The sequence below is a fragment of the Staurois parvus genome, unplaced genomic scaffold (assembly GCF_062004578.1).
Source record: "Staurois parvus isolate SC_StPar_1 unplaced genomic scaffold, SC_StPar_1.0 ptg000011l, whole genome shotgun sequence".
In the NCBI taxonomy this organism is placed as follows: Eukaryota; Metazoa; Chordata; class Amphibia; order Anura; family Ranidae; genus Staurois; species Staurois parvus.
Window position 1 is genome coordinate 16003587 of NW_028317807.1, and position 26552 is coordinate 16030138.

Below are 26552 nucleotides of genomic sequence, written 5' to 3' on the forward strand. Positions count from 1 at the left end.
AATCAGGATTTGTTAGTTTTTGCAGACAATGTCACGACAGTGGCTTATTTGAATTATCAGGGTGGCACAAGATCTCCAGAATTACTTACACTAGCTCTGGATATTCTGTTTTTGGCAGAAACTTGTCTGAAATCTCTGAAAGTGGCCATCTCAGAGGGTCAGACAATATTCTTGCTGATTTTCTCAGCAGAAACCCAGTACGGCAGGGGCAATGGGAACTGAATACAGATGTGTTTGCACAGATCTCGGATCAGTGGGGTGTCTGTTTGCCTCCTCCGGAAACACAAAAGTTCAGAACTTCTTTTCTCTAGAAAGGGAGTCTCGAGCCCTGGGGTAGATGCTTTGACACAGAGTTGGAACTACGGTCTTGCTTATGTGTTTCCTCTGCTGGTTATTCTTTGGCAGGTTGTTCAGAAGATCGCCCTGGAGGACTGCCAAGTGGTCCTCATGGCACCATGCTTTAGTATGGTTTGCAATCCTATTGTCTGTGTCCCCTCCATGGATTCTCCCGTACCGTCTGGTTCTGCTTTTCCAGGGACCAGTTCTCCATTCCAATCCTCGTGTCTTCTCTGGAAACTGAAAGGCGGATCCTCAAATCTAAGGGATGAGGGAAAAGATAATTCCGACCCTTCTAAACAGCAGAAAGTTCTGCAACAGGAAGATTTATGTGAAGGTTTGGAGAACCTTTCATTCCTGGAGATCTAGATCAGGGAGAGGTGATGCATCCATTTCCATAGTGCTAGATTTTTTGCAGGTAGGGGTGGAATGGGGGTTGGCAGTCAGTACCTTGAAGGTAGAAGCGATGGCCTTGTGTGTTTATTTGGATTGAAGATTCTCTTGTTATAAGGTTTCTATTGGCTAGGGAGAGACCGACCCCTAGGGTGCGTAAGATTGTCCCTCTGTGGGATCTGTCCCTGGTCTTGGACACTCTCACGAAGGCTCTGTTTGAGCCCTGGTCAGACTGTTGACGTTTCTTTCCGGTAAGACGGCCTTTTTGCTAGCCTTTACATCAGTCAGGAGAGTGGGGGACTTGCAATCTTTTTCTTACAAAATTTAACCATTTTGGAGGACAGGGTCATTTTGAGACCTGATCCTATGTACCTTCCTATGGTTGCTTCTGATTTTCACGGTTCTCAGATAGTTACGTTGCCTTCTTTCTACAGCTCCCCCAAGAATGCGAAGGAGACTTTTCGTTTTTTAGCTGACAGAACATCATTGTTAGAATATTTGAGAGTGACCAGACAGAGATTTCAGGAGATCTAGCCATCTTCTGAGTTTTTTTTTTTTTTTCAGTGGTCCTAGGAGAAGCGTCTTTTTGCTTCAAAGAATTCTCTTGCCAGATGGATTCGTGAAACTATTTTGTGTGCATACAAGCGCTTGTGCCAGCAGCCTCCTATCAGAGTGTGGGCATTCTACAGCTTCCTGGGCAGAGAGAGTAGGTGCTTCATGGGAAGAAATTTCCATAGCGGCAGTTTGCTCAAATACCCATGCCTTTGTTAAACTCCACCGGGTAGAGTTTCTTTCTAGCCAGGACTTGGCCTTTGGAAGGAAAGTTCTACAGGCAGTGACTGGTCCCTCCCTAAGGTAGGAATTTTTCTTGCTATCCTCTCATGTAGCTGTCCTAAAAGATGCTTTTGGGAAAACCATGGTTACTTAGCGGTAACAGTCTTTTTTCGGGAGTTTTCCAGGACGGCGTCCTAATTCCCACCCTATGGTTTCCTCACATTGTGATGATGATATGATGTGATAGGGTATGGGTTTTGTTGTTGGTGTTTTGCCCTCGTGTACACTGATTATGGTCTTCTTTCATAATTACTGAGGAGGAGGGGGGAGGGGCTTATGAATTGTCTCTATTGTATTTTCTGTAGAGTTGGAGCCAGTATCTCTCCTGTAGCTGTCCTGGAAGACTCCCGGAAAGACAGTTACCGGTTAGTAACCATGGTTTTTCTTGGTGAGACATACAACAAAAGTCTAAATTGTATGTGGAGCTTTAGTTACATTGTATACACTCATTGTTTTACTTGAGCAAATTTATAATCTGTGTTTATGCATTTATAATTTATTTGAGTACACTTATTTACAATTTATGCATTATTCATTGCCTATTAGTAACACTAATTTATTTATACATTTTTCCTGATTTATAATTGTGGAATGCTGCACTAAAAGTTGTTTGCAATTGACCAAAAATTAGTTTGTGTGGGACACATGGATGTGCGGGCTGACAATTTACTGGGATTTAGAGTAACTGTGCAGTGATACACATTTTATATAATTACGTCTGGCTTTACTGCTGTTAGAGAATTCACCTCACTTCCTGCCTGGTAAAGCTTGTCTCCCCAGAACAGGAAGTGATAGAAAATCTTCCAAGCGGAGCCACGGATAGCAGAAGAACCTGGCAAGGGGTTCTAATCCTTCAGCAATTCCACAAAAAGTGGCTATAAATACACTTTTTTAATGAAAGCGATATATAAAAAGACAGGAAACAGGAGTTAAAATTGTATTAACATATTTTAGTAATTGGTTTAGATCTACTTTCATATTGAATTCATAGGATGAGCATGACGGCCAAGGAAAAAAACTTCCAGTATCTGCACACATATTTTTGTCATGCATATTTTCTTTATATTTTGCTAACCATACACAAACTTGTAGAATTATTAAATAAATCACTCGGCAACGTATAACCTACAATAACTCATGTAGTGAATACCCAACTTTTAAACCCAAGAAAAAGTCACACTTTCACCCTTGAAAGCAAATACTAATATAAAAACCTTCTTCCTTCACCTTAACTCAATAGATAAATCAAACCAAAATTAAAATAAAAATGAAAAAATTAAAGTCCCAAAAATCAAAATAAATTTTCAGTCCACCAAAATCTCTCAATCCTGTGTGTCCAACTTCAATATTTCCAGCATTCCGGACCCAATGATTACCTTGAAAAAATAATACTACAATAGTGTATTACCTTCAAATAAATGTATATACCTTCCAAACAAATAAGTATATACTATATTTGTGCAAAAATTATATTGACATAAAATAGATTCAACTGTAACACGTGAATCATGCAAAATCACTCTGTGTGCACTCCAATAAACTAATATAAAGTGACAAATTGTATACACTCAAAAAAAAAAGTATTTAAATTATTATTTAAACCAAATCAAATTAAATAAATAAATAGCAAAAATACATAAATAAATTAAATAAAGTGAACACTCCTTGACCACCTCTAAATGGCAAGAATGCATACAATTACTCTCATGGAGTAATATTAAGCTTTAAGGGATAATCAGATGTTATAGCAGTCACTTCCAAGCTCTCAATAACTGCATATAGGGTAAACCTTCAATTCTCCATAATCCTCATAAAATATAGAAAAGGCCCATGTAGAATAATGTAATATGTAATAAAACATTTAATGCAGCATCTTACATTAGGGACTTAGAATATTCAGTGATCAATTCCCATGATCCAGCCACAGCAACTTCCTGAGATCAAAAACCACGTTTTTCCAGTCAACAAAATGGCCGCGCCGCCACTTCCGGTTTTGCACAATTACGTCAGATGTCACGCAATAACCCTTAGGTCCCGCTCACACAATGCTGCTGTAAGGCCTCATGCTCTGCTTTCACAGGCGTTTGAGCTTTTTTTTTTTTTTTATTTCTGCCTCTAATCTCCCCTCCATATTGTCCTACAGTATGTGTCCATGTACACATAGGCTTTTACAGAGGCAGAAGAAAAACATCACTTCAAGAGTAGTGTTTTGACAGAAAAAAATGCCTTATGCGCCCAAACGCAGGTAAACATATGTAAACTCATCTAAATGCACATTAATGCTAGGAGAGTGTAACGCTTTAGCGTGTTTTTTTTTCATTTCAGTGGCCAGAATAAATTAATCTGGTCAATTAAATGAATAAATGTGCAAGAGCTTGACGCACCTAAACATTAAAGAGACATGACTTAGGAGAGTGTTTTGTAGCTGCTTTTCTCCTGTCAGTTGAAAAGAATTTAGTAGAGCCCCAGTGTGTATGAAGCCTAACATGCGCATTAACGTGATGCAGCTCCATTTGTTCTGAATGACACCCCCAAAACACATTGCCAATGTACATGCCTTACAGTGCTCGGAGCTGCTAAAAATGCTTCTTGCACTATTATCTGTACACATTTACACTAAAGTGTGATCGGACCCTTATAGTGGTCTTGGCTAGGCAGGATTGGTTCGTATGGCAGTGCTCATTGTTGTTTTCCTAGTTATAGGATTGACATGGTATCCGCAAGTGTAATGCCACCATTGGCCATCCTTGGTTGTGTATGTGAACAAACTCTAGCCCTTGCATTAAAATGTTCTGTAACTGCTAAACCTCATCCTCCTCAGGTCCTTCAGCAATTTAGGTTGTCTATTGTGCATTCACATCAGGAAAGCAGCGTTTGCTTAATAAAATTTGCACCTGTTATTGAACCTACCTGTATCAATAAACATAAGGCCCCATTCACATTGGGTGGCCAGAGCATACAGAGGAAGCTAAATGTTGCCAATGAGCTGTGCTATGGCTTTGTACAGATTGACCATTTTGTGTGCAACCAGAAATGCCACTCTAAGGACAAAACCTGTCTGCATCCAGGGTCGGTCAGAGGCTATATTTTGCATGTAACTGCTCAGATGAGTGATTACATGCAAAAAGCAATGGCACCAGCCATTGATTTGTACAGAATTCAAATCTGACAGCTGCCCCACTGTATGCATGCAGCATGTAGTTCTTCCAGCAAGAACCCACTGATTCCCCACCCATCTGAATGTAGTGTAAAGGGAAATGTTGCAGCATTGAGTAAGTGAATGCTGCTTAGTCTGAAGCTGCTTTAAAAAAATTATTATTTGAAAAGTTTATTTCAAATGTATGTTCCCTGTATTTCTTCTTTTTTTAAAAAAACAAAGCATTTACATGATAATTATATTATAACCACAGACACCAACTGTAACCTGTCAAAGAAATTCAACAATTTCTCTTATGATGGGCAAGTAGCTTTTCTTGTTCATCAGTTTTGAAAAGTATTTGCATGGGTATGATTTTTTGTTTTCCCTCTTAATGTCTCATCTATTATAACTCTTTCAGCAACACCTGTCTAGCTTCAATGAAGTGGAACTTGCCATCTTGGCCAATACTTTGGAATGGCTAAGGAGTGACAAAAATGTGCGTTTATTAAAATTTGGTCTACGGTAAGAGTTTTTTTATAGACTGTGGAATTAGATTTTTGTTTGAAAACTGAACTCTGGGCTATGTAAAATCCACTATTTAGGGCAGCTCTGCATTCATTATAGCGGAGTTCCAGCTGAAAAACAAGTAAAAGTCAGCAGCTAAAAAACTTGTAGCTGCTGACTTTTAAAATACAGACACTTACCTGTCCCTTGGTCCAGTGGTGTCCTCACCACGGCTGGTTTCACCTTTTGTCTTCTCTCTCCAGCGCCAGCATCTTCAGTGTGGACACCCGGCTGTGACAGCTTGCGGCTTCACAGCCGGGTGCCCACTGCGCATGCACGAGAAGCGCTGCGCTTTGTGAATGGCCCCGTATTCTTCTGGGACCTGTCACGTGTCCCAGAAGACTGGGGAAAGAGGGGTGGAGGACAACTTCCACTTCCGATCGCCTAGGCGATCGCAGCGGAAGTGAGAGCGGGTACCTGTCAAATTCCGGTACCTGCTCCCCAAAGGTGCCAATCCTTTTGGGTGGAGCTCCTCTTTAAAGTGATACTAAACACATTGTTTAATTTACATTGTCCCGTATTTCTGTATGTGGATGATGGCACTGTAATTAATTTAATTTAAAAAAAAACAACATCTAAGTATCTTTTTTTCCTAATCAATAAACAGCTGTCACATGACCCAGTTATTTCCCAGCCTGTCTGCAGGGAAACAGTGGCAGGAGGAGCTTCTAGCCCTCTGCTTCTGGTCATATATTAAAAAGAAAAAAGAAAAGAGCCTTTTGGATACAGAGTAAAAATAAATAATATCAATAAACTGTTTAAATTATCATACGAATATATATTTGAAACAAAATCTATATTATATTTTGGCAATAACATGGTGTGGTTGAATTTCTGCCAGTCACAGGCTGTGTCACGCCCCTCCGGCCTGTGTATTAGAATAACGGAGGTAATGCCTCCATCAATCAAGATATAATAGCCCACCCCTATGGAGTTTAGCTGTTTAGTGGGCATGGAGGAGGAGGGAGGGGATGGGCTGTCATTTACTACATGGGCCCACATATACAGTTGTGACCAAAATTATTCAACCCCCAATGCTGTAAAGGGGTTTAGGGACTATAGTGTACATTTGGAATTGTATTCAGAATCAAATCCTACAAGGACGTTGTAACTACCCAAATGCAACTAAAATGACATCAATTGTTTATGTAATACAGTAGTAAATGGTTCTTATGTGGTTTCTTCATTGCCACAATTATTCAACCCCTTAAAGACTACCACTCTGAAGAACAGAGGTTCATACAGGTGCTTTCCATCAGGTATTGAAAACACCTGTGGATGTCACCGAGCAGCAATCAAGCATAATAAGCACCAATTAGGCAGCTTTAAAATGACTGTGATACTCAGCTCCTTCTAGACATTTACTGGTGTGGTTACAAACATGGTGAAGGCAAGAGAATGGTCCAGGAAGACAAGAGAAGAGGTGATTTCTCTTCACAGGAAGGGCAATGGCTATAAGAAGATTGCAAAGATGTTAAACATACCAAGAGACACCTTAGGAAGCATCATTCGCAAATTCAAGGCAAAGGGCACTGTTGAAACGCTACCTGGTCGTGGCAGAAAGAAGATGCTGACTTCGACTGCTGTGCGCTACCTGAAGCGTAGAGTGGAGAGAAGTCCCCGTGTGACTGCTGAGGAACTGAGAAAAGATTTGTCAGATGTGGGTACAGAAGTTTCAGCCCAGACAATAAGACGCACACTGCGTAATGAAGGCCTCCGTGCCAGAACTCCCAGGCGTACCCCCTTGCTGTCTCCAAAGAATAAGAAGAGTCGACTGCAGTATGCCAAAAGCCATGTGGACAAACCACAAAAGTTGTGGGATAGTGTTCTGTGGACTGATGAAACAAAATTAGAACTGTTTGGGCCCATGGATCAACGCTATGTTTGGAGGAGGAAGAACAAGGCCTATGATGAAAAGAACACCTTGCCTACTGTGAAGCATGGTGGAGGGTCAATCATGCTTTGGGGCTGTTTTGCTTCTGCAGGTACAGGGAAGCTTCAGCGTGTGCAAGGTACCATGAATTCTCTTCAGTACCAGGAGATATTGGATGGAAACGTGATGCAGTCCGTCACACACCTGAGGCTTGGGAGACGTTGGACCTTTCAACAGGACAATGATCCCAAGCATACCTCCAAGTCCACTAGAGCATGGTTGCAGAGGAAAGGCTGGAACATTTTGGAGTGGCCATCGCAGTCACCAGACTTAAATCCGATTGAGAACCTCTGGTGGGACTTAAAGAAAGCAGTTGCAGTGCGCAAGCCTAAGAATGTGACTGAACTGGAGGCCTTTGCCCATGAAGAATGGGCGAAGATACCCGTAGATCGCTGCAAGACACTTGTGTCAAGCTATGCTTCACGTTTAAAAGCTGTTATAACTGTAAAAGGATGCTGTACTAAGTACTAAGATTGAATGTCACTTGGGGGTTGAATAAAACTGATAATGCTGTGAGCACAGAAAAGACATTTGTGGTTATTTCATTATAACTGTTATGTTATATTTGTCTGACCTACAAGTGCCTCTTTAATGTAAATGTAAGCAAGATGACTGAATGATCAAAAGCAATGTCAAACTGGCCAAAACACTCAATTTCAGTGGGGGTTGAATAATTTTGGTCACAACTGTATATGTATACGCCCACATGTGCTCAGCATAGAAACTCACTGAAAACTGAGCATGTGCATTAGCTGCCCACACTGCTCTGCAATTTTCCCAACTGCATTGGGGACATGGACAGAAGGGGGAGGGGGGGGGGGTTAGAGAACAGAAGGATAAACCTGGTTTATTGCAGAATACAGAAAACAAATCCCATAGTGACTGTGTGAGTATGAACAGCATGTAATACAGCATTTATTTTATGATGTGGATTTAATGACACTTTAATATATCATTGAAATGCAATTTTTTTTTTGTACTTTCATTGACATACATATTTAGTGTTCCTTTGAGGGACACAGTAATTCCAAGATTGTTGGGTTATACTAACACCTATAGTAGAATTTTAACACTGGCAAGCAAAAGGTTAAAAAAGTTAGTGTTGTTGAAGACCAGTACCGAGATTATGCAACTAGACACAGAAGAGTGGGACTTAAGGTGTCTCTCAAGGAACTGAAAGAAATGGATTTTACGGTGAATACAAAAATATAATTTTTTTTTCATGTTTGTTGAGGGACAAAGAATTAAGCGACTATGGGGACATCCAAAAGCAGTCAAGCTAAGGGTAGGCAAAAGCAACGAAACTCTAATAAGCCAACAAAAAAATCCACCAGAGCATTAATTGCTTCCACCAGAGTATAATTTTACCTGGAGACAAACCTGCCTAGTTAAGGAACCTGGAGATCAAGAGGTCCACATCTAGCATCCCCACCTGTATCGCAGGTTCTGAAACATCTCCAGGTAAAGGGACCATTCCCCCAGGTCCATGTTCTACTCCTTATGGTAGTTTGACTGCCAGTTATCCATGCAGGCAAGGCTGGAACATTTAATTCTTCCTTGGACAAAATCCTGTCTACCTTTTTGTCATGGCAAGATTTTTGGTCTGCTAATCTGTGTGGTGACACAAGCAGGCTGGAACACATGAACCGAGGAGGGGGCTGAGAACAGAATCCTAGATTTGTAGCCTTTGGACATTACCTCCATGTGTCACTTGCATGCAGATGTGAGAAGATGCTTTCTCAATGTTTAAAGAGAAAGAGAGCATGGAGTGAACTTGACATTCCACCTATCAGCATTCCCTCAGTTGTAACCCTTTCCACGTCAAACCAATGGAAAGCAGAAAATGACACCCAACAGTCCTATTAGCTACAGTAGGTAGCCCCTGTTGGCTTAGCCCATATGGTCTACTTACAAAGTAAGTCTTCAGAAACAAGGTCACACCTGATGCTGTGTCAAAGCTTTGTACTTGGAAAACTCTCTGTGGCTTACTAACACAATACACACAGATCTGGAGAGTGCCCAGTGCTGAACCCAATGCCTGAAAGGTCACCTTTCAGGATTGCCCTGCAGTCATACAATCAGATGGACCTGGGTACAACCTTCAAAGCTATTGCTGATCCAGATAGCCACGCAGCATCTTGTAGGGAACCTTGATTGAAGAAAAAAAGCTAGCAAAAAAAGCAGTCCTTCTGGGACACTTGCAAAAACTAAGGCAAGCTGGGAGAAGAAAGGGTTTATACTGGGCTGACACTTTTTTTGTTTGCCAGTTTCAAACATCTTCCTGTAGACAGTTTAATCCAAAGGTCTCTGAATTCCTGTGTCCCTCAATAAAGGCTAAAAAAATATACATGTATATACAGTATACACACACTCACTACTGTGCAAAATCAGAAATGTGAAAAGCTGTAATTAACCACTTAAATAGTGGGAACATTCACCCCTGCCCAGGCCAATTTTCAGCTTTCAGTGCACCTTCATGCAAAACTGTACCCAAATGACATTTTTATCTGTGAGACCAATAGAGCTTTCTTTTGGTGGTATTTAATCACCACAGAGTTTTTTTTGCTAAACAAACTAAAAAAGACCAACATTTTTAAAGGAAAACAAAATTCTTAGTTTCTGTTATAAAATGCTGTAAAGTGTTTATTTCTTCTTCACTGATGTAAGCTGATGAGGCTGCACTGATGGGCACAAATGAGACTGTACTGATGAGCACTGATAGGCGGCATGCTCTCCTTTCCTCACACAGTGACAGTGTGTGAGGAAAGGAAATGCCAGATATCAGTGTTTACTTGGGATCAGCTGTGATTGGATACAGCTTATCACCTGGTAAAGGGCCACTGTGATTGGCCCTTTAGCTTGGTCTGTGATCATTTGTGTTTAAATGACATGATGGTCACAGACTTCGCCTGATATGTGTTCTGGGAAGATGTCCATAGACGCCTTCCCAGAACAAGACAGCTACGCTGTAGCCGTATTTTCGTCTGTGGTGCGGTAATGGGGGGGGTTAAGAAAGCTTTCAGAAATAGAAGTGTTAATAGTTTATTTTTTATCAACTAACAAACTGGAAATTAAATGAACAGAAGAGAAACCCAAATCAAATCAATATTTGGTGTGACCACCCTTTGCCTGCAAAATAGCATCGATTCTTCTAGGTACCCTTGCACATACAGTTTCTGAAGGAACTTGGCAGGTAGGTTGTTCCAAACATCTTGGGGAACTAACCACAGATCTTCTGTGGGTGTAAGCTGCCTCACATCCTTCTGTTTCTTCATGTAATCCCAGACAGACTCAATAATGTTGAGATCAAGGCTTTGTAGGGAGCAAAACCTTGACCTTAGGACTCCTCGTTCTTCTTTATGCTGAAGATAGTTCTTAATGTCATTGGCTGTATGTTTGTGCTCGTTGTCCTTTTGCAGAATAAATTTGGGGCTAGTCACACTTCCCTGAAGGTATGGCATGATGGATAAGTATCTGCCTGTATTTCTCAGAATTGAGGATACCATTGTTTTTGACAAAATTTCCAACTCCATTTGCAGAACTGCAACCCCAAACTTGAAAGGAACATCCACCATGCTTCATGTTGCCTGCAGATACTCATTATTCCACTACCCTTCAGCCAACAAACTACCTCCCACTACATTCCACATTTTGACTAATCAGTCCATAGCACCTGCTGCCATTTTTCTGCACCCAAGTTCCTGTTTTTGTGCATAGTTGAGTCACTTAGCCTTGTTTCGACATCGAAGGTATGGCTTTTTGGACACGATTCTTCCATGAAGACTATGTCTGGCCAGACATCTTGAGATAGTAGTTGGATGTACCTGGGTCCTACTGGTTTTGCTATTTCTGTGCTGACACTGCTGGATATCTGATGTCGAAGGGAAGTAAACATGATGGGGTTTATTTACTAAAGCTGGAGAGTCCAAAATCAGACTCCCTTCTGCATAGAAACCAATCAGCTTCCAGGTTTCATTGCCAAAGCTTCATTGAACAAGCTGAGGTTAGAAGCTGATTGGTTTCTATGCAGAAGGGAGTCTGATTTTGGACTCTCCAGCTTTAGTAAATAAACCCCGATGTGTCTTTTCTCTGCTGCATTGTTTCCTTGGCTGGCATTGCTTGTTTCTTTGTGCATCTTCAAAAAGGCTTGAATAGCACATCTTGAAACCTCAGTCTATTTTGAAATCTTTGTCTGGGAGAGACCTTGCTTATGCAGTATAGCTACCTTGTGTCGTTTTGCTGTGTTCAGTCTTGCCATGACTTATGACTTGTGATATGAAACTGTTCCACAACCTCACCTTAGTAGCAGAGTATGGCTGTTCCTAATCTAGTTTTAAGCTTCATACACAGCTGTTTCTGTTTCAGTTAACTACTGTGTTTCAGCTACATATGAAATTGATGATCATTATCACCTGCTTGGAATAATTGGCTAATCATACACTTGATCCTTAATCCTGCAAAATCCCTGACTTTGTGCAAGTGTAAAATGCTGTGCAAACTGTTGGCGCTATATAAGTCCTGTATAATAATAATAAGTGTACAACGTGTGCAAGTATAAGAATTGATGCTGGTTTGAAGCCAAAGGGTAGTTGCACCAAATGTGGACTTGAATTAGATTTTTATTTGCTCAGTTTGCATTTTGTAAATTGATAAAAAAATACAATGAAAATATAGATTTTTTTTTTTAAGCATTCTCACGGTACAGCATTTCTTCACACCTGCCTAAAACATTTGCACAGTACTGTATATACACTCACCGGCCACATTATTAGGTACACCTGTTCAATTGCTTGCTAATACAAATTGCTAATCATCCAATCACATGGCAGCAACTCAATGCATTTAGGCATTGAGACGTGGTGAAGACGACTTGCTGAAGTTCAAACCGAGCATCAGAATGGGGAAGAAAGGGGATTTAAGTGACTTTGATTGTGGCATGGTTGTTGGTACCAGATGGGTTGGTCTGAGTATTTCAAAAACTGCTGATGTACTGGGATTTTCAGGCACAATCATCTCTAAGGTTTACAGAAAATGGTCCGAAAAATAGAAAATATCCAGTGAGGGCAGTTGTGCGGACAAAAATACCTTTTTGATGTCAGAGGAGAAAGGGCAGACTGGTTGCTGTGACATTTAGATGGTAATGTTAGAATTTGGTGTAAACAACATGAAATCATGGATCCATCCTGCCTTGTATCAACGGTTCAGGCTGGTGGTGTAATGGTGTGGAGGATATTTTCTTGGCACTAGCAAGGTGTACCTAATAAAGTGGCCGGTGAGTGTACATACTATTTAACCGGGTAGAGACCACACTTAGGCTCATTTAAAGCTAAGGAGTGAACACCATCATAATCACTGTTCTAAAGGGTATTGATCATAACAGTATTATGGCCTATTCACACTTAACCATTTTCATGCATTTTGCTGCATGTTGCTGCAGTTTAGTTTGTTTTGAAAAGGAAGCCTTTATGGGCCAATTAATTCCTATATGTTTGTTATCACGCACATAGAGCTAGGCAAATCCAGCCTTAATTCTTAGAAGGGGGTATAATCTATCTATCTATCCTTTTGTTAGGCCACTCCCTACGATATAAGCCATATCCATAGTGTTTTGATGCCGCATTCTTCAGTTGTTATTAGGCCAATATCTTAGCTTAGGTTAGTTTAGACAAGTTTGCCAGGCACAGCGTTAGCAACTCATTGATTTTACTTTATTTTCTTTATGCTCTTTACTGGTTTTTCTAACAAAATGTATGACTCAAAATAGCAATGACAGAAGTGTAAAAAATGTGTTTCTCACCTAGCTTGATGATAGATATGAAAATTGAAGAGGTTAATGAAGTAACTCCATTTTTGACCATGATGAAAGCCGTTGGAAGAACTGCACCATTAAGCCTTAAATTAAAGCTGGAGGTAAATGCAAGAGCTAAATGACTTGTGTTAATGTCCACTACGGCAGACTCTAGTCCCTTATGTCTGACATACTATTTTTAAGAGCAGAATTAAAAGCAACAGTTGCAACAGTGTTTCAATAAAGGCTAAGTTCACCTTTTTTGGAGATAAAAAAATGTGCCTTCATTATCTTTTTCTCTTAGTAGCCCACAGAGCATTGAACCCACAATCTGTGGATTACGGCTGCAATGTCTAGAACCTGCACAGTCTTCCTACAGCTCTGTGCCTGTACCTTTTGTGCAGGCTGTCAGTTTCGAAGGTCCAATGGACCTCATAATCCATTGAAACTACCAGTCCACCTTCCACTGTGACATATAGGACCTTTAGTTTATTAATTCACAGATTCCTGTGAATGAATGATGCGGCTGTGCAGGCTCAATTTTTATTGTGCTACAGAATATTCCATGCGTCTAGTTGTATTTTTCCAAACATGCAAGTGTCACATTTAGGAAAATGCAGCAGTAGGCGTGTAATCGCAATCACCGGCATTTACAAAAGATTTCAGGCACACAGTGTATTTTAACAGTTTAACAGCATTGCTCTTATATTACATAAAACATAACTCCTATTCATGTGCTTCAAAGTTCAATAAAGTGAAATGAGTGCAGTCCATAAATAGATAAAGTACAGTCCAATAACAAAAGTACAACAGTGAAATCGACTTTTGGTTGGTGCAGAAATTATGCTGTGTTCCCCTCCTTTGTATCCCCACTCACCCACTGGTGTGGACTCTTATTGCCAAGAGTCAATACTGCTTGGATAAAGAACTTTTCTAAATGTCGATTCTCTTTTCTTCCATTTTTCCAGTACTCCACCGAATTCCCAGGTGTTGGTATATAAAAGGATCATAAAGCATACATAGTGTAATTCAGTATTATTGTATTAAAAAATTAAAATCAAATTCCACTCACAAAGTAAAGTTAAAGTAAAGCCTATATACCGAACCGAGAAAACCGCCGCAGTGTGCGCTCCATCGGCCGGACGTGACATCACCGAAGTCCACACCTAATGCGTTTCGCCCCTCCCACAGGGCATTTTCAGAAGCTGGGGCTGCCAGTGATAGGTGCTGCTTTTATGTCACTCACCGCCTTTTATGTCACTCATTTACTTTTCCTCCCATGGCCATATTGGTGCACCAGTCAGTGTACTCCCATGTGTACTATTACGATCGTTATCAACAAAAAATAAAACTTCAACATTTGCATATACAACCTACCCTATAACCAAATTCATGCAACACGATTTGTTAAATGCATATTTATAATTCACATAATTTACAATCTTATACATAAAAAACATTAAACTACTAAGGCTACCCAGTTCAACTTGTCAGTCAGCCCCAGTCTAACAATGGCTTTTCCCAAGGAACATGGATAGGTATAACTTATCTAAGAGGGGGATAAGATAGCCAGTTCAACATGCCAGCCAGCCAACAACCAAATTAACCTGTCTAACAATATGCATTTAAAAACGGGTTTAGTTAGCACACATTTGCAAATACATACGTAAGACACAGAGCCACATTACGGCACCCAAAATATTCTGTGGTCCTAACGCTACAATTTTTGGAGTCCTCATAGTAGAGGCACATGTATTTAATGGATAGACCAAGGGCAGGTGATCCGAGGGAGCCCACCCTTCCTTAAAGGTACAGGAGCAAAAAGGACACCCAGCATATAGCACAATGGCAGCCAGGGTATCCAATACACCCACAGACCTCCATTGCATTGTGTGAAAGAAGTGGGTCACCGCCCTGGTCTATAACTGGCTTTTTCAACGGTGAACATGGACGGGCATTAAACATAAACTACTAAGGCTACCCAGTTAAAATTTTTGAAATGTTGAACTGGCTATCTTATCCCCCTCTTTGATAAGTTATACCTCTCCATGTTCCTTGTGAAAAGCCATTGTTAGACTGGGGCTGGCTGACAAGTTGAACTGGGTAGCATTTAGTAGTTTGTTTAATGCCCGTCCATTTTCACCGCTGAAAAAGCCAGTTATAGACCAGAGCGGTGACCCACTTCTTTTTTTCACATATAAAACATTACATACATAATGTGTTCATATATCCTTTCACTACATATAAAGCATTAAATGATAAAATAATGATTAATAGTTTAACTTATACATTTCTACATTTAAACCTCTGGATGCCACCGTATCTAAATAATAAATCCACTTGGTTTCATTTTGTGAAACTGCTATTTTCATGTTGGTACCCCTCCAATGTTTTTCAATCCTATCTATACCACATAATATCAGTTGTAACACCCTCTTTTAAATTCCCTCTACACTAACAAAAAACAAAAAGACGCCTTAGAAGCAGTGAACTGGGCTTTAAATAATGAGACTAAATTGAATAATAATCAAATAGAGTTTATGTTGCAGCTGTTAGAATTATCAATGGGAGGCAATTACTTCTGGCATGGCAAAGGGTTCTATAAACAAAAGAGAGGAGTTGCAATCCGAGCTCAATATGCTCCGACATTGGCAAATATATTCATGAACAAATGGGAAGCGGAAGAAATTGATGGAAAGAGATGAAGATGTACCTAAGGTACATCGATGATATATTTCTAGTATGGGAAAGAACAGAAATACAATTAATGGAGCTCTTAGAAGAAATCAATACAAATAATTATGGCATATCTTTCACGGCCAATTACAACAAGGAACTGGTCAACTATTTGGATCTAGAAATCTTTACACAAGGTAATAGGATGTACACACGAACACATTTTAAAAGCACAGATCACAATGCTTATATTCCAACTATTATTGGCTACTATCCTAAATGGTTAGGTGCAATACCCAAAGGTCAATTGATGAGGATAAAAAGAAATTGTGATTTAGAACAGAATTATGAGAAACAAGTAGACACTATTATTGATAAAACAAAAAGTTACCGAGCGCTAGCTAAGGTAGCAGCAAATGCACCAAAGAAGGAACTACAAATCCTCTCTTAAAAACTTAAAAATGCAAAATAATAGTGCAGCGCATGAGTATGTAAATTAGGATAAAAACACAGAAATTACACAGTTCATATAAATCGATATATAAGTCTAAAGAATTGGTGGATAAATGATGTAAAAAAGTCACTTCAAATAGATGATGTTCCAGAAGGTGATAATTAGCCAGGGAAATAAACACAATCCAGTGGTGTGCGATATTATAGCAAGATTGCAAACTCACCAGAAGTGCTATAATAATGCACATATAAGGATGTAATCCAGCTTAGGGGACCCCCATCAACTGAAACCTGGTCTGGTCTGGAAGTTGTCCACCTCTGATCGTATAGGCAATTAAGAATGATGTCAATCAGAGGTCCCTCTCCGGGGTCTTATGGATAGGTCTGATCATAAAGTGTGTTCCATCCTCCAAATTGGATGAAACCTAGATCCTGGGGGTTAAGTGCTCAGGATAGAGCCAAAAAGAAGGGGGAGGTCTCATAGTGTAGTAAATAATAAAGATGATTTATTAAATGATTAAAAATGGATGTACATACATGTGATTTAAAATTAATTTCATAAGGATGAGATATGGGAACAAATGCAAATAGCTTGTGCTGGCAATGTTACTGACCAGTCCCAAAGTTGTAATGGCCGCCGGACCTCCGTGATCCGGCGGCTTGGTGTCTCTGGGTAGTGATTCACCCCTCCTGAATACATATCATTATATGAAACGCGTTAAGGAGGAGCCCCACTACCCAGAGACACCAAGCCACCGGATCACGGAGGTCCGGCGGCCATTACAACTTTGGGACTGGTCAGTAACATTGCCAGCACAAGCTATTTGCATTTGTTCCCATATCTCACCCTTATGAAATTAATTTTAAATCACATGTATGTTCATCCATTTTTAATCATTTAATAAATCATCTTTATTATTTACTACACTATGAGACCTCCTCCTTCTTTTTGGCTCTATCCTGAGCACTTAACCCCCAGGATCTAGGTTTCATCCAATTTGGAGGATGGAACATACTTCATGACTAGACCTACAGTGGGGCAAAAAAGTATTTAGTCAGCCACCAATTGTGCAAGTTCTCCCACTTAAAAAGATGAGAGAGGCCTGTAATTGGCATCATAGGTAGACCTCAACTATGAGAGACAAAATGAGAAACAAAATCCAGACAATCACATTGGCTGATTTGGAAAGAATTTATTTGCAAATTATGGCGGAAAATAAGTATTTGGTCACCTACAAACAAGCAAGATTTTTGGCTCTCACAGACCTGTACCTTCTTCTTTAAGAGGCTCCTCTGTCCTGCACTAATGACCTGTATCAATGGCACCTGTTTGAACTTGTTATCAGTATAAAAGACACCTGTCCACAACCTCAAACAGTCACACTCCAAACTCCATTATGGTGAAGACCAAAGAGCTGTCGAAGGACACCAGAAACAAAATTGTAGACCTGCACCAGGCTGGGAAGACTGAATCTGCAATAGGCAAGCAGCTTGGTGTGAACAAATCAACTGTGGGAGCAATAATTAGAAAATGGAAGACATACAAGACCACTGATAATCTCCCTCGATTTGGGTCTTCGCAAGATCTCACCCCGTGGGGTCAAAATGATCACAAGAACGGTGAGAAAAAATTCCAGGACCACACGGGGGGGACCTAGTGAATGACCTGCAGAGAGCTGGGACCAACGTAACAAAGGCTACCATCAGTAACACACTACGCCGCCAGGGACTCAGATCCTGCAGTGCCAGACGTGCCCCCCCTGCTTAAGCCAGTACATGTCCGGGCCCGTCTTAAGTTTGCTAGAGAGCATTCGGATGATCCAGAAGGGGATTGGGAGAATGTCATATGGTCAGATGAAACCAAAATAGAACTGTTTGGTAGAAACACAACTCCTCATGTTTGGAGGAGAGAGAATGCTGAGTTGCATCCAAAGAACACCATACCTACTGTGAAGCATGGGGGTGGCAACATCATGCTTTGGGGCTGTTTCTCCACAAAGGGACCAGGACGACTGATCCATGTACAGGACAGAATGAATGGGGCCATGTATCGTGAGATTTTGAGTGTAAACCTCCTTCCATCAGCAAGGGCATTGAAGATGAAACGTGGCTGGGTTTTCCAACATGACAATGATCCCAAACATACCGCCCGGGCAACGAAGGAGTGGCTTCGTAAGAAGCATTTCAAGGTCCTGGAGTGGCCTAGCCAGTCTCCAGATCTCAACCCCATAGAAAACCTTTAGAGGGAGTTGAAAGTCCGTGTTGCCCAGCGACAGCACCAAAACATCACTGCTCTAGAAGAGATCTGCATGGAGGAATGGGCCAACATACTAGCAACAGTGTGTGCCAACCTTGTGAAGACTTACAGGAAACGGCTGACCTCTGTCATTGCCAACAAAGGATATATAACAAAGTATTGAGATGAACTTTTGCTATTGACCAAATATTTATTTTCCACCATAATTTGCAAATAAATCCTTTCCAAATCAGCCAATGTGATTGTCTGGATTTTTTTTCTCATTTTGTCTCTCATAGTTGAGGTCTACCTATGATGCCAATTACAGTCCTCTCTCATCTTTTTAAGTGGGAGAACTTGCACAATTGGTGGCTGACTAAATACTTTTTTGCCCCACTGTATCCATAAGACCCCGGAGAGGGACCTTTGATTGACATCATTCTTAATTGCCTATACGATCAGAGGTGCACAACTTCCAGACCAGACCAGGTTTCAGTTGATGGGAGTCCCCTAAGCTGGATTACATCCTTATATGCGCATTATTATAGCGCTTCTGGTGAGTTTGCAATCTCGCTATAATATCGCACACCACTGGATTGTGTTTATTTCCCTGGCTAATTATCACCTTCTGGAACATCATCTATTTGAAGTGACTTTTTTACATCATTTATTCACCAATTCTATAGACTATTATTGATAGATTCCTAGAAAAATTATATAAGAAAGAAAGCCTATATAAAGTAAAGAGCCAAGTTAAATACATGAATAGGGAACAATTATTAGAAACTAAATTAAAAAAAAAAAGGATTATGGAATAGTTTTTGTCTAGAATACAATAGGCAACATAAACTGATAGAGAAGGCAGTGAAAAAGCATTGGCCAATCTTATTAGGAGATCCAGCTCTAGCTAAAGTTATTCCCAAACTCCCAAAATTTGTTTATAGACGTCCACCAATATTAAAAGACTTAATTGTCAAAAATCTATTCAATCCACCAAGGAAAACAGTTACTTTTTTAGACCAGATTGGTTTTTATAGATGTAGAAAATGCTTACCTTGCAGGACGTGCATAAAAGAAAATAAAAAAGCACACAATTCCAACTAGTGAACTGAGAATTAAGTTGAGGGAACACATGAATAATATAAAGAAGGGTTTTGGCTCATTTTTGCTGGTTTCATAATGAGGATCCCACACAACTGAGATTTTTGTGGTATATATTGGAATGCAAAACATTGGAGGGTTACCAACATGAAAATAGCAGTTTCACAAAATGAAACCAAGTGGATTTATTATTTAGGTACCGTGCCCCCCCAGAGGTTTAACTGTAGAAATAGATATCAATGGCTTCCTAACTAATTTTTGAAAATCGGGACCAATAGAAATAGGTGATTAGTACTGGGTTAACAAAACATAAGATTTTCACTAAAATATATATATACAGTGGATATAAAAAGTCTGCATACTCCTGTTAAAATGTCAGGTTTCTGTGATGTAAAAAAATGAGACAAAGATAAATAATTTCAGAACTTTTTCCACCTTTTATTGTGACCTATAAAATGTACAACTCAGTTGAACAACAAACTGAAATCTTTTAGGTGGAGGGAAGTAAAATAAAGAATTAAAATAATATGGTTGCATAAGTGTGCACACCCTTAACCACTTGCCTATCGGGCACTTATACCCCCTTCCTGCCCAGGCCAATTTTCAGCTTTCAGCGCTGTCACACATTGAATGACAATTGCATGGGCATGCAGTACTGTACCCATATGAAATTTATATAATTTTTTCCATACAAATAGAGCTTTCTTTTAGTGGTATTTACTCGCCGTTTTTTTTTTTTTTTGCACTATAAACAAAAAAAGAGAGCAAAAAATTTGAAAAGGAAAAAAAAGTTTTTTTTTGTTTCTATTATAAAATTTTCAAACAGGTAATATTTCTGCTTCACTGATGTATGTTAATGAGGCTGCACTGATAGGCAACACTGATGGATACTGATAGGTGGCACTGATGCAACAATGATTGGTGGCACTGACTGGGGGCACTGCTGGGCACAGGTGGCCAACGTGAGGCTGTGACAGCATGAGGAAAGTGCAGCCGATAAGCGGCAACTGCATTTAATGGTGATCTGCTTTGTCATTGGACACAGCTGATCACATGGTAAAAAGCCGCTGTGATTGGCCTTTTACCACATCACGTGATCAGCTGTGTCTGTAGGACACAGCGATCATGGAGATCGCCAGATGCGCGCCCCTTGGGGCGCACGGGAGGGTGCGTTCTGGGAAGACGTCATATGAACTGGACAGCCGTGCTGTAGCTGTTATTTGGCTATAGCGCGGTTGGCAAGTGGTTAAACTAATACTTTGTTGAAGCGCCTTTTGATGCTATTACAGCACTTAGTCTTAATCCTTATTTTATTATCATTTAATGTTTAATTTTTTACATGTAGTGAAAGGATATATGAACGCACATTATGAATGTAATGTTATGTATAAGATTGTAAATTATGTGAATTTTAAAAATGTGCAATTAACAAAGGGGAGGTATGTGGCATCCATGTGGGGGAATTTTAGTGATATCGTAATATATTTTTAGTAACAATAGTACAAATAGTAAGCTAACATTGTGTTGCATGAATTTGCGTATGGGGTAAGTTTTATATTCAAATGTTGAAGTTTTTGTTGGTGCACAATGAGTGTACCCAGATGGTGATCGTAATAGTATACATGGGAGTATACTGACTGGTGCACCAATATGGCTGCGGGAGGAAGAGGAAATGACATTATTAACGAAGGATATGAGGTGGAAAATGTGGGTTAAACGTTGGCGGCGAGTGACATAAAAGCAGCACCTATCACCGGCAGCCCCAGTCTCTGAAGATGCCCTGTGGGAGGGGCGAAACGCCTTAGGTGGGGACTTCCAGTGACGTCACATCTGGCCGGTGGAGCGCAAGCTGCGGCAGTGTTCCCGGCTCAGTATATAGGCTTTACTATAGCTTTATTTTGTGAGTGGAATTTGATTTTATTATTTTAATAAAATAATACGGAATTATATTGTGCTATGTATAGTTTATGAGCCTTTTACATACCAACACCTGGGAATTCGGTGGAGTACTGAGGAAAGGAGAATCCACATTCAGAAAAGTTCTTTATCCAAGCGGTATTGACTCGTGGCAATAGGAGTTCACATCAATCAGTGAGTGGGGATACAAAGGAGGGGAGCACAACACAATCCCTGCATCAACCAAACGTCGTTTGCACGGTTGCACTTTTGTTATTGGACTTTACTTTATCTATTCATAGACTACTTATTTCACTTTATTGAACTTTTTAAGCACGTGGATAGGGGTTATGTTTTTTGTAATATAAGACCAGCGCTGTTAAACTGTATGTGTTATGGTATTTGAAGGGTCCTCCCTTTCAGACAGCAGCAGCTCTAGATCACTTATATTATTGTAGACAAACACAGGTTGATTTATTGTATATAAATCTATATAGATAGATACAGTAAATATATATCTATCAGTTACAGTATTTTTCACATAGCGCGAGAATATCACTTTTAACGCAGTTGCACTAAAATATGGGATAGCTATTTCTAGTAGAGGTGTCAGTTTTTATTGTGGCCTACATAAAAGTGGTATTGATTAAAGGGTTGTGCACTGTATTTTAGAGAACAGGGGTGGTGTCTGTTTTTTAATCTGTTTGCAATGATCAGTTATTCCCTATGGGCCAGACTAAAATTGATCTTGACCCCCAGTCTCCTCTGGGATACAAAGTCCACCAAAGCTATCGGTATGTGCAGTGGTCATTGATAATAAATACTCAAACAGTGGGGTGTCTCCAAGAACACAGGATGTACATGTAACTCTTGCAGCAGTTGGTGTATGCATCTACAATCAGAAAGAGATTGCACCAGTTTAACCAGCTTGAGAGGTATAGACATGTTGGTTGTGATCAAATATCTGTGTGTAACTTCCTGTCTTCTTTAATGAGAGGTGTGTTAAGGAAAACTGACACATACTGAGGCTGCTGAATTTGCCCTGAGCAATTAAGGCTTCAAAGACCTCTGGGCACAGAATGGTCAAAAATACACTATATTGCCAAAAGTATTGGTTCACCTGCCTTTACACGCACATTATCTTTAATGGCATCCCAGTCTTAGTCAGTAGGGTTCAATATTGAGTTGGCCCACCCTTTGCAGCAATAACGGCTTCAACTCTTCTGGGAAGGCTGACCACAAGGTTTAGGAGGTGTGTCTATGGGAATGTTTGACTATTGTTTCAGAAGTGCATTTGTGAGGTCAAACATTGATGGTGAACGAGAAGGCCTGGCTCACAGTCTCTGCTGTAATTCATCCCAAAGGTGTTCTATCGGGTTGAGGTCAGACCAGTCAAGTTCCTCCACCCCAGACTCGCTCGTCCATGTCTTTATGGACCTTGTTTTGTGCACTGGTGCGCAGTCAAGGGGCCATCCCCAAACTGTTCCCACAAAGCTGGGAGCATGAAATTGTCTAAAATGTCTTGTATGCCGACGCCTTAAAGAGTTTTTCACTGGAACTAAGGGGCCAAGCCCAACCCCTGAAAAACAACCCCACACCATAATCCCCCCTCCACCAAACTTTACACTTGGCACAGTGCAGTCAGCCAAGTACCATTCTGGCAACCACCATTCCCAGACATGTCCATCAGATTGCCAAACAGAGAAGCTTGAGTTGTCACTCCAGAGAACACGTCTCCACTGCTCTAGAGTCCAGTGGTGGTGTGCTTTAAATTACTGCATCCAACACTTAGCATTGTACTTGGTGTTGTAAGGCTGGGATGCAGCTGCTAGGCCATGGAAACCCATTCCATGAAACTCTCTATGCACTGTTGTTCTAATCTGAAGGCCACACAAAGTTTAGAGGTCTTAAGTTATTGACTCTGCAGACAGTTGACATCTGCTGCGCACTGTGCGTTTCAGCATGCGCTGACCCAGCTCTGTCCTTTTAAGTGGCCTACCACTTCATGGCTCAGTCGCTGCTGTTCCTAGTTGCTTCCACTTTGTTATAATACCACTAACAGTTCACCGTGGGGATATTTAGTAGCAAGGAAATTTCACGGATGGACTTATTGCACAGGTGGCAACCTATTACGATACCATGCTTGAATTCACTGAGCTCCTGAGAACAAATTATTCTTTCACAAGTGTTTGTAGAAGCAGTCTGCATGCCTAAGTGCCTAATTTTATACACCTGTGGCCATAGAGGTGATTGGAACATCTGAATCCCAATACTTTTGGCAGTATAGTGTAGTTAAGATAGTTCTCCTCAATGTAAGCACTGCAGATTTCTCCTTCTTAGGTGTTCGAGATTTGCCTATAGACTTTTGTGGGCCCCTGACCTAATGTATCAAGATAGAGGCAGAATTTGGATATAATATAATGCAATCTCTCCATTTGCTTTACACGCCTATTTATAGTGAGGTTACCCTTGAATTGTTTTTCTTTCTTTTTTTTTAATCGTTACAATTACTAAGCCTCATTTTATAGGAGTATTTTGAAGTATAAAACTTTTCTTTTTTCCCTCTTTTAAGAAAAAAGCTTTACAGATGGTTGACAGATTTACTGTTGAACAGAGTGAAAAACTATTTTGTGTCCTTGCTGATATTGACTTCTATTCTGAACATCTACTGAACGCTTACAGTTGTAAACTCATTGGTAGGTACTGATATGGTTACCAATACACGAACATTTAGTTAAAAATAAATTTGTATAATAATGTGCAAATTTTACCTTTTAGGTCTCTTTCACATGGGGGTCAGTAAAAACAGATAGTTGAGCCGTGGTTTCACCTTCCTTCGACACCATCTGTCAAACTCAGCTGTTGGAGTCAGTAGTGCCTTATTGAAGCCATGAGCCAAATGCTTCGCCTGTGGTGCAATTTTTTTTTTTTAAATCTCTGGCTGGAAAAAAAAAAGACAAAAAATGTTATGATATAGATATATATAGATATATATCTATATATCTGACAATTGAAGGCTTGCGCTACCTGCATGTCTTCCGTAGTATTAGGAATCATTGAGATATGAGCCCTAAGCACGTCCGGAGAGGGCAGAGAACCCTGTCGCAATTCATTGAAGTAACCAGCCAAAAAGGGCGCCAACAGAGTTGCAAACTTCTTGTAGTAGAGATCCAAAGAGCCATCAGGACCTGGGGCTGCAGTGGACCGTAAAGATTTGATAACTTTAAGTACTTCTGATACTGTTACACCTGCATTAAGGGCTACCTGCGCTGCTTCGGACAATCCAGGGAGTTGTAGATCTTGAAAGAATGCTTCCGCCTGAGCTTCAGGAAAGGGATTTAGTTTGGCATGCAGGTATGAAAGGAAGTCCGCGAGACGATCTGCTGGGGATTGGAAGTGCAGCTGTCAGGGATTTCAGGGCTCGCCACGGCGCACGGGTCTGCGCATGCACAGATTGCCTAGGCGCACCAATGTGCAGGCACTAGGACCTGGGTGTCCGCGGCGGCAATTGCGGCCGCACATGCGCACTCGCGCGCCTGGCACCAATGACGGTGCAGGGCACGCTATTTAAACTAGCCATGCAGTGATCAGGTTGCCGTAAGGTCTAGTCTCCTGTTTATCCATTCCTGAGAGAAGTTCCTTAGTTGCCAACTCTGCCTGTTCCTGATTCTTGCTGACCGTCTCCTGCTCTGATCCCTGGCTTGTCCCTGACTATTCCTCTGCCTACTCCTATGTTGTTTGACCTCCTGTTGCTGAACCTTGGCTCGTGACCCGTTTACTCTTTGCCTGCTGCTCTGTACCGATCTGCCTCCACCGTTACCGACCCAGCTTGTTTGACCACGCATACTCCATACTGTCATCCATCCCGCACGAGTCCAGGACCTGCCAACCTAATCACATCAGGCTCATCCCTGGCACATACATACCCTCGGCGGACCCCTTTACCACAGTTGGGTGCACTCAGGGACCACGACCTGGTCTCAGTCTTGCACCAAGTCCATCCCCACCATCAGGGCTCTGGTGAAAAGGCATACTGGGGCTTAGACTCCGCGTCCTTGGGAATCCCGTTCTGTGGATCACTAGAGATCCTACCGGGCGGTGCCTGACAGCAGCCTGCAGCAGAGAGCCGCAACAAAACCGGTTTGTAGGGTTTCCCCACAGAATTGAATTTCCTAGCCAGCATTGGACCCGGTTTATTAGCACAGGTATAAAATTAGTTTGGTCCAACGTAAGGCCCATTCAGCCTCCGAAGATGCAAGTAAATCCAATTCTGCAGCCAGGGAGTCTCACGTTCGTTTATGGGCTGCAGACGGGTGCGATTTCCAACGATCATCCGCAGAGTCTAGCAGAGAATGAAGGTCCGAAAGCCGACACTCCTTCCGAGCCGCAGCCAGCTGTATAATGTGGCCCTCCCATAGGGGCACTGCCGAAGAAACAGAGCCCGAGTTCTCTGTAAAATATGTTTGTATGAAAGATGCAATTTGCTGGCAGGTAGACTCAGGTAGACAATAAAGACTCGTTAATGCGCCAGTGAAAAGGGCGCTGTGCCAACCCCGAACGTGCAAGAAGTAGAACCAGGGGATCGTTGGTTTGACCAGGGTAAGGAAGGGATAGATATCCGCCTGACTAAAGGAAACTGATGGACAAGCATGAATACGTGATTGATTCTGCAGAAACTGTTGTGAGGATTTAAGTAGAACGTAAAGTCGCACTCAGAGTGAACACATGTTCCTCCTGAGAAGGGGCATAGCGCCTATGTAGAGCGGAATTCAAGGCAACATTTGAATCTCCAAAAGAAGAAGGCGGCCCTTGGAGTGTCGGGAAATTACGATACAAAGATGAGAGAAAAATTTGTGCTGCAAGTGATTGGGGGCGTAATAAGAGACAAAAGTGACCTCCTGATCCCAGTGGGTGCTCTGCAGGACCTGCCCATGGGGTCTGCTATATTCCAAGCACAGGTTAAAGGGAGATTGCGTTTGATGGCTATCAGAACACCCCATTGTTTCTCAGGAGCCAAGGCCGTGTAAAAAGTGGGATAATGAGGCGAAGATACCTTGGAGCAGAGGACTGGGCAAACCTGGTTTCTTGCAAGCATACCACATCAATTTATTGCGGTTTGAGGTTATGAAAAACTTTAGACCGCTTCTGAGGCGAATTAACGCCTTGTATATTTTTGATTGTACTTTCAAAAGAGGTGAAGCCA

General features: G+C 41.1%; 1 protein-coding gene across 1 annotated transcript in view; it reads left to right on the forward strand.

The window, feature by feature from the left end:
- Window positions 1-26552, forward strand: part of FASTKD2 (FASTK mitochondrial RNA regulator 2) — a 66065-nt gene that overhangs the window by 14931 nt on the left and 24582 nt on the right. The window contains exons 3-5 of the mRNA XM_089671122.1: window positions 5121-5224; window positions 13001-13109; window positions 23922-24045. Coding sequence (XP_089527248.1) covers window positions 5121-5224; window positions 13001-13109; window positions 23922-24045 — 337 coding nt within the window. The remainder of the gene's footprint in view (window positions 1-5120; window positions 5225-13000; window positions 13110-23921; window positions 24046-26552) is intronic.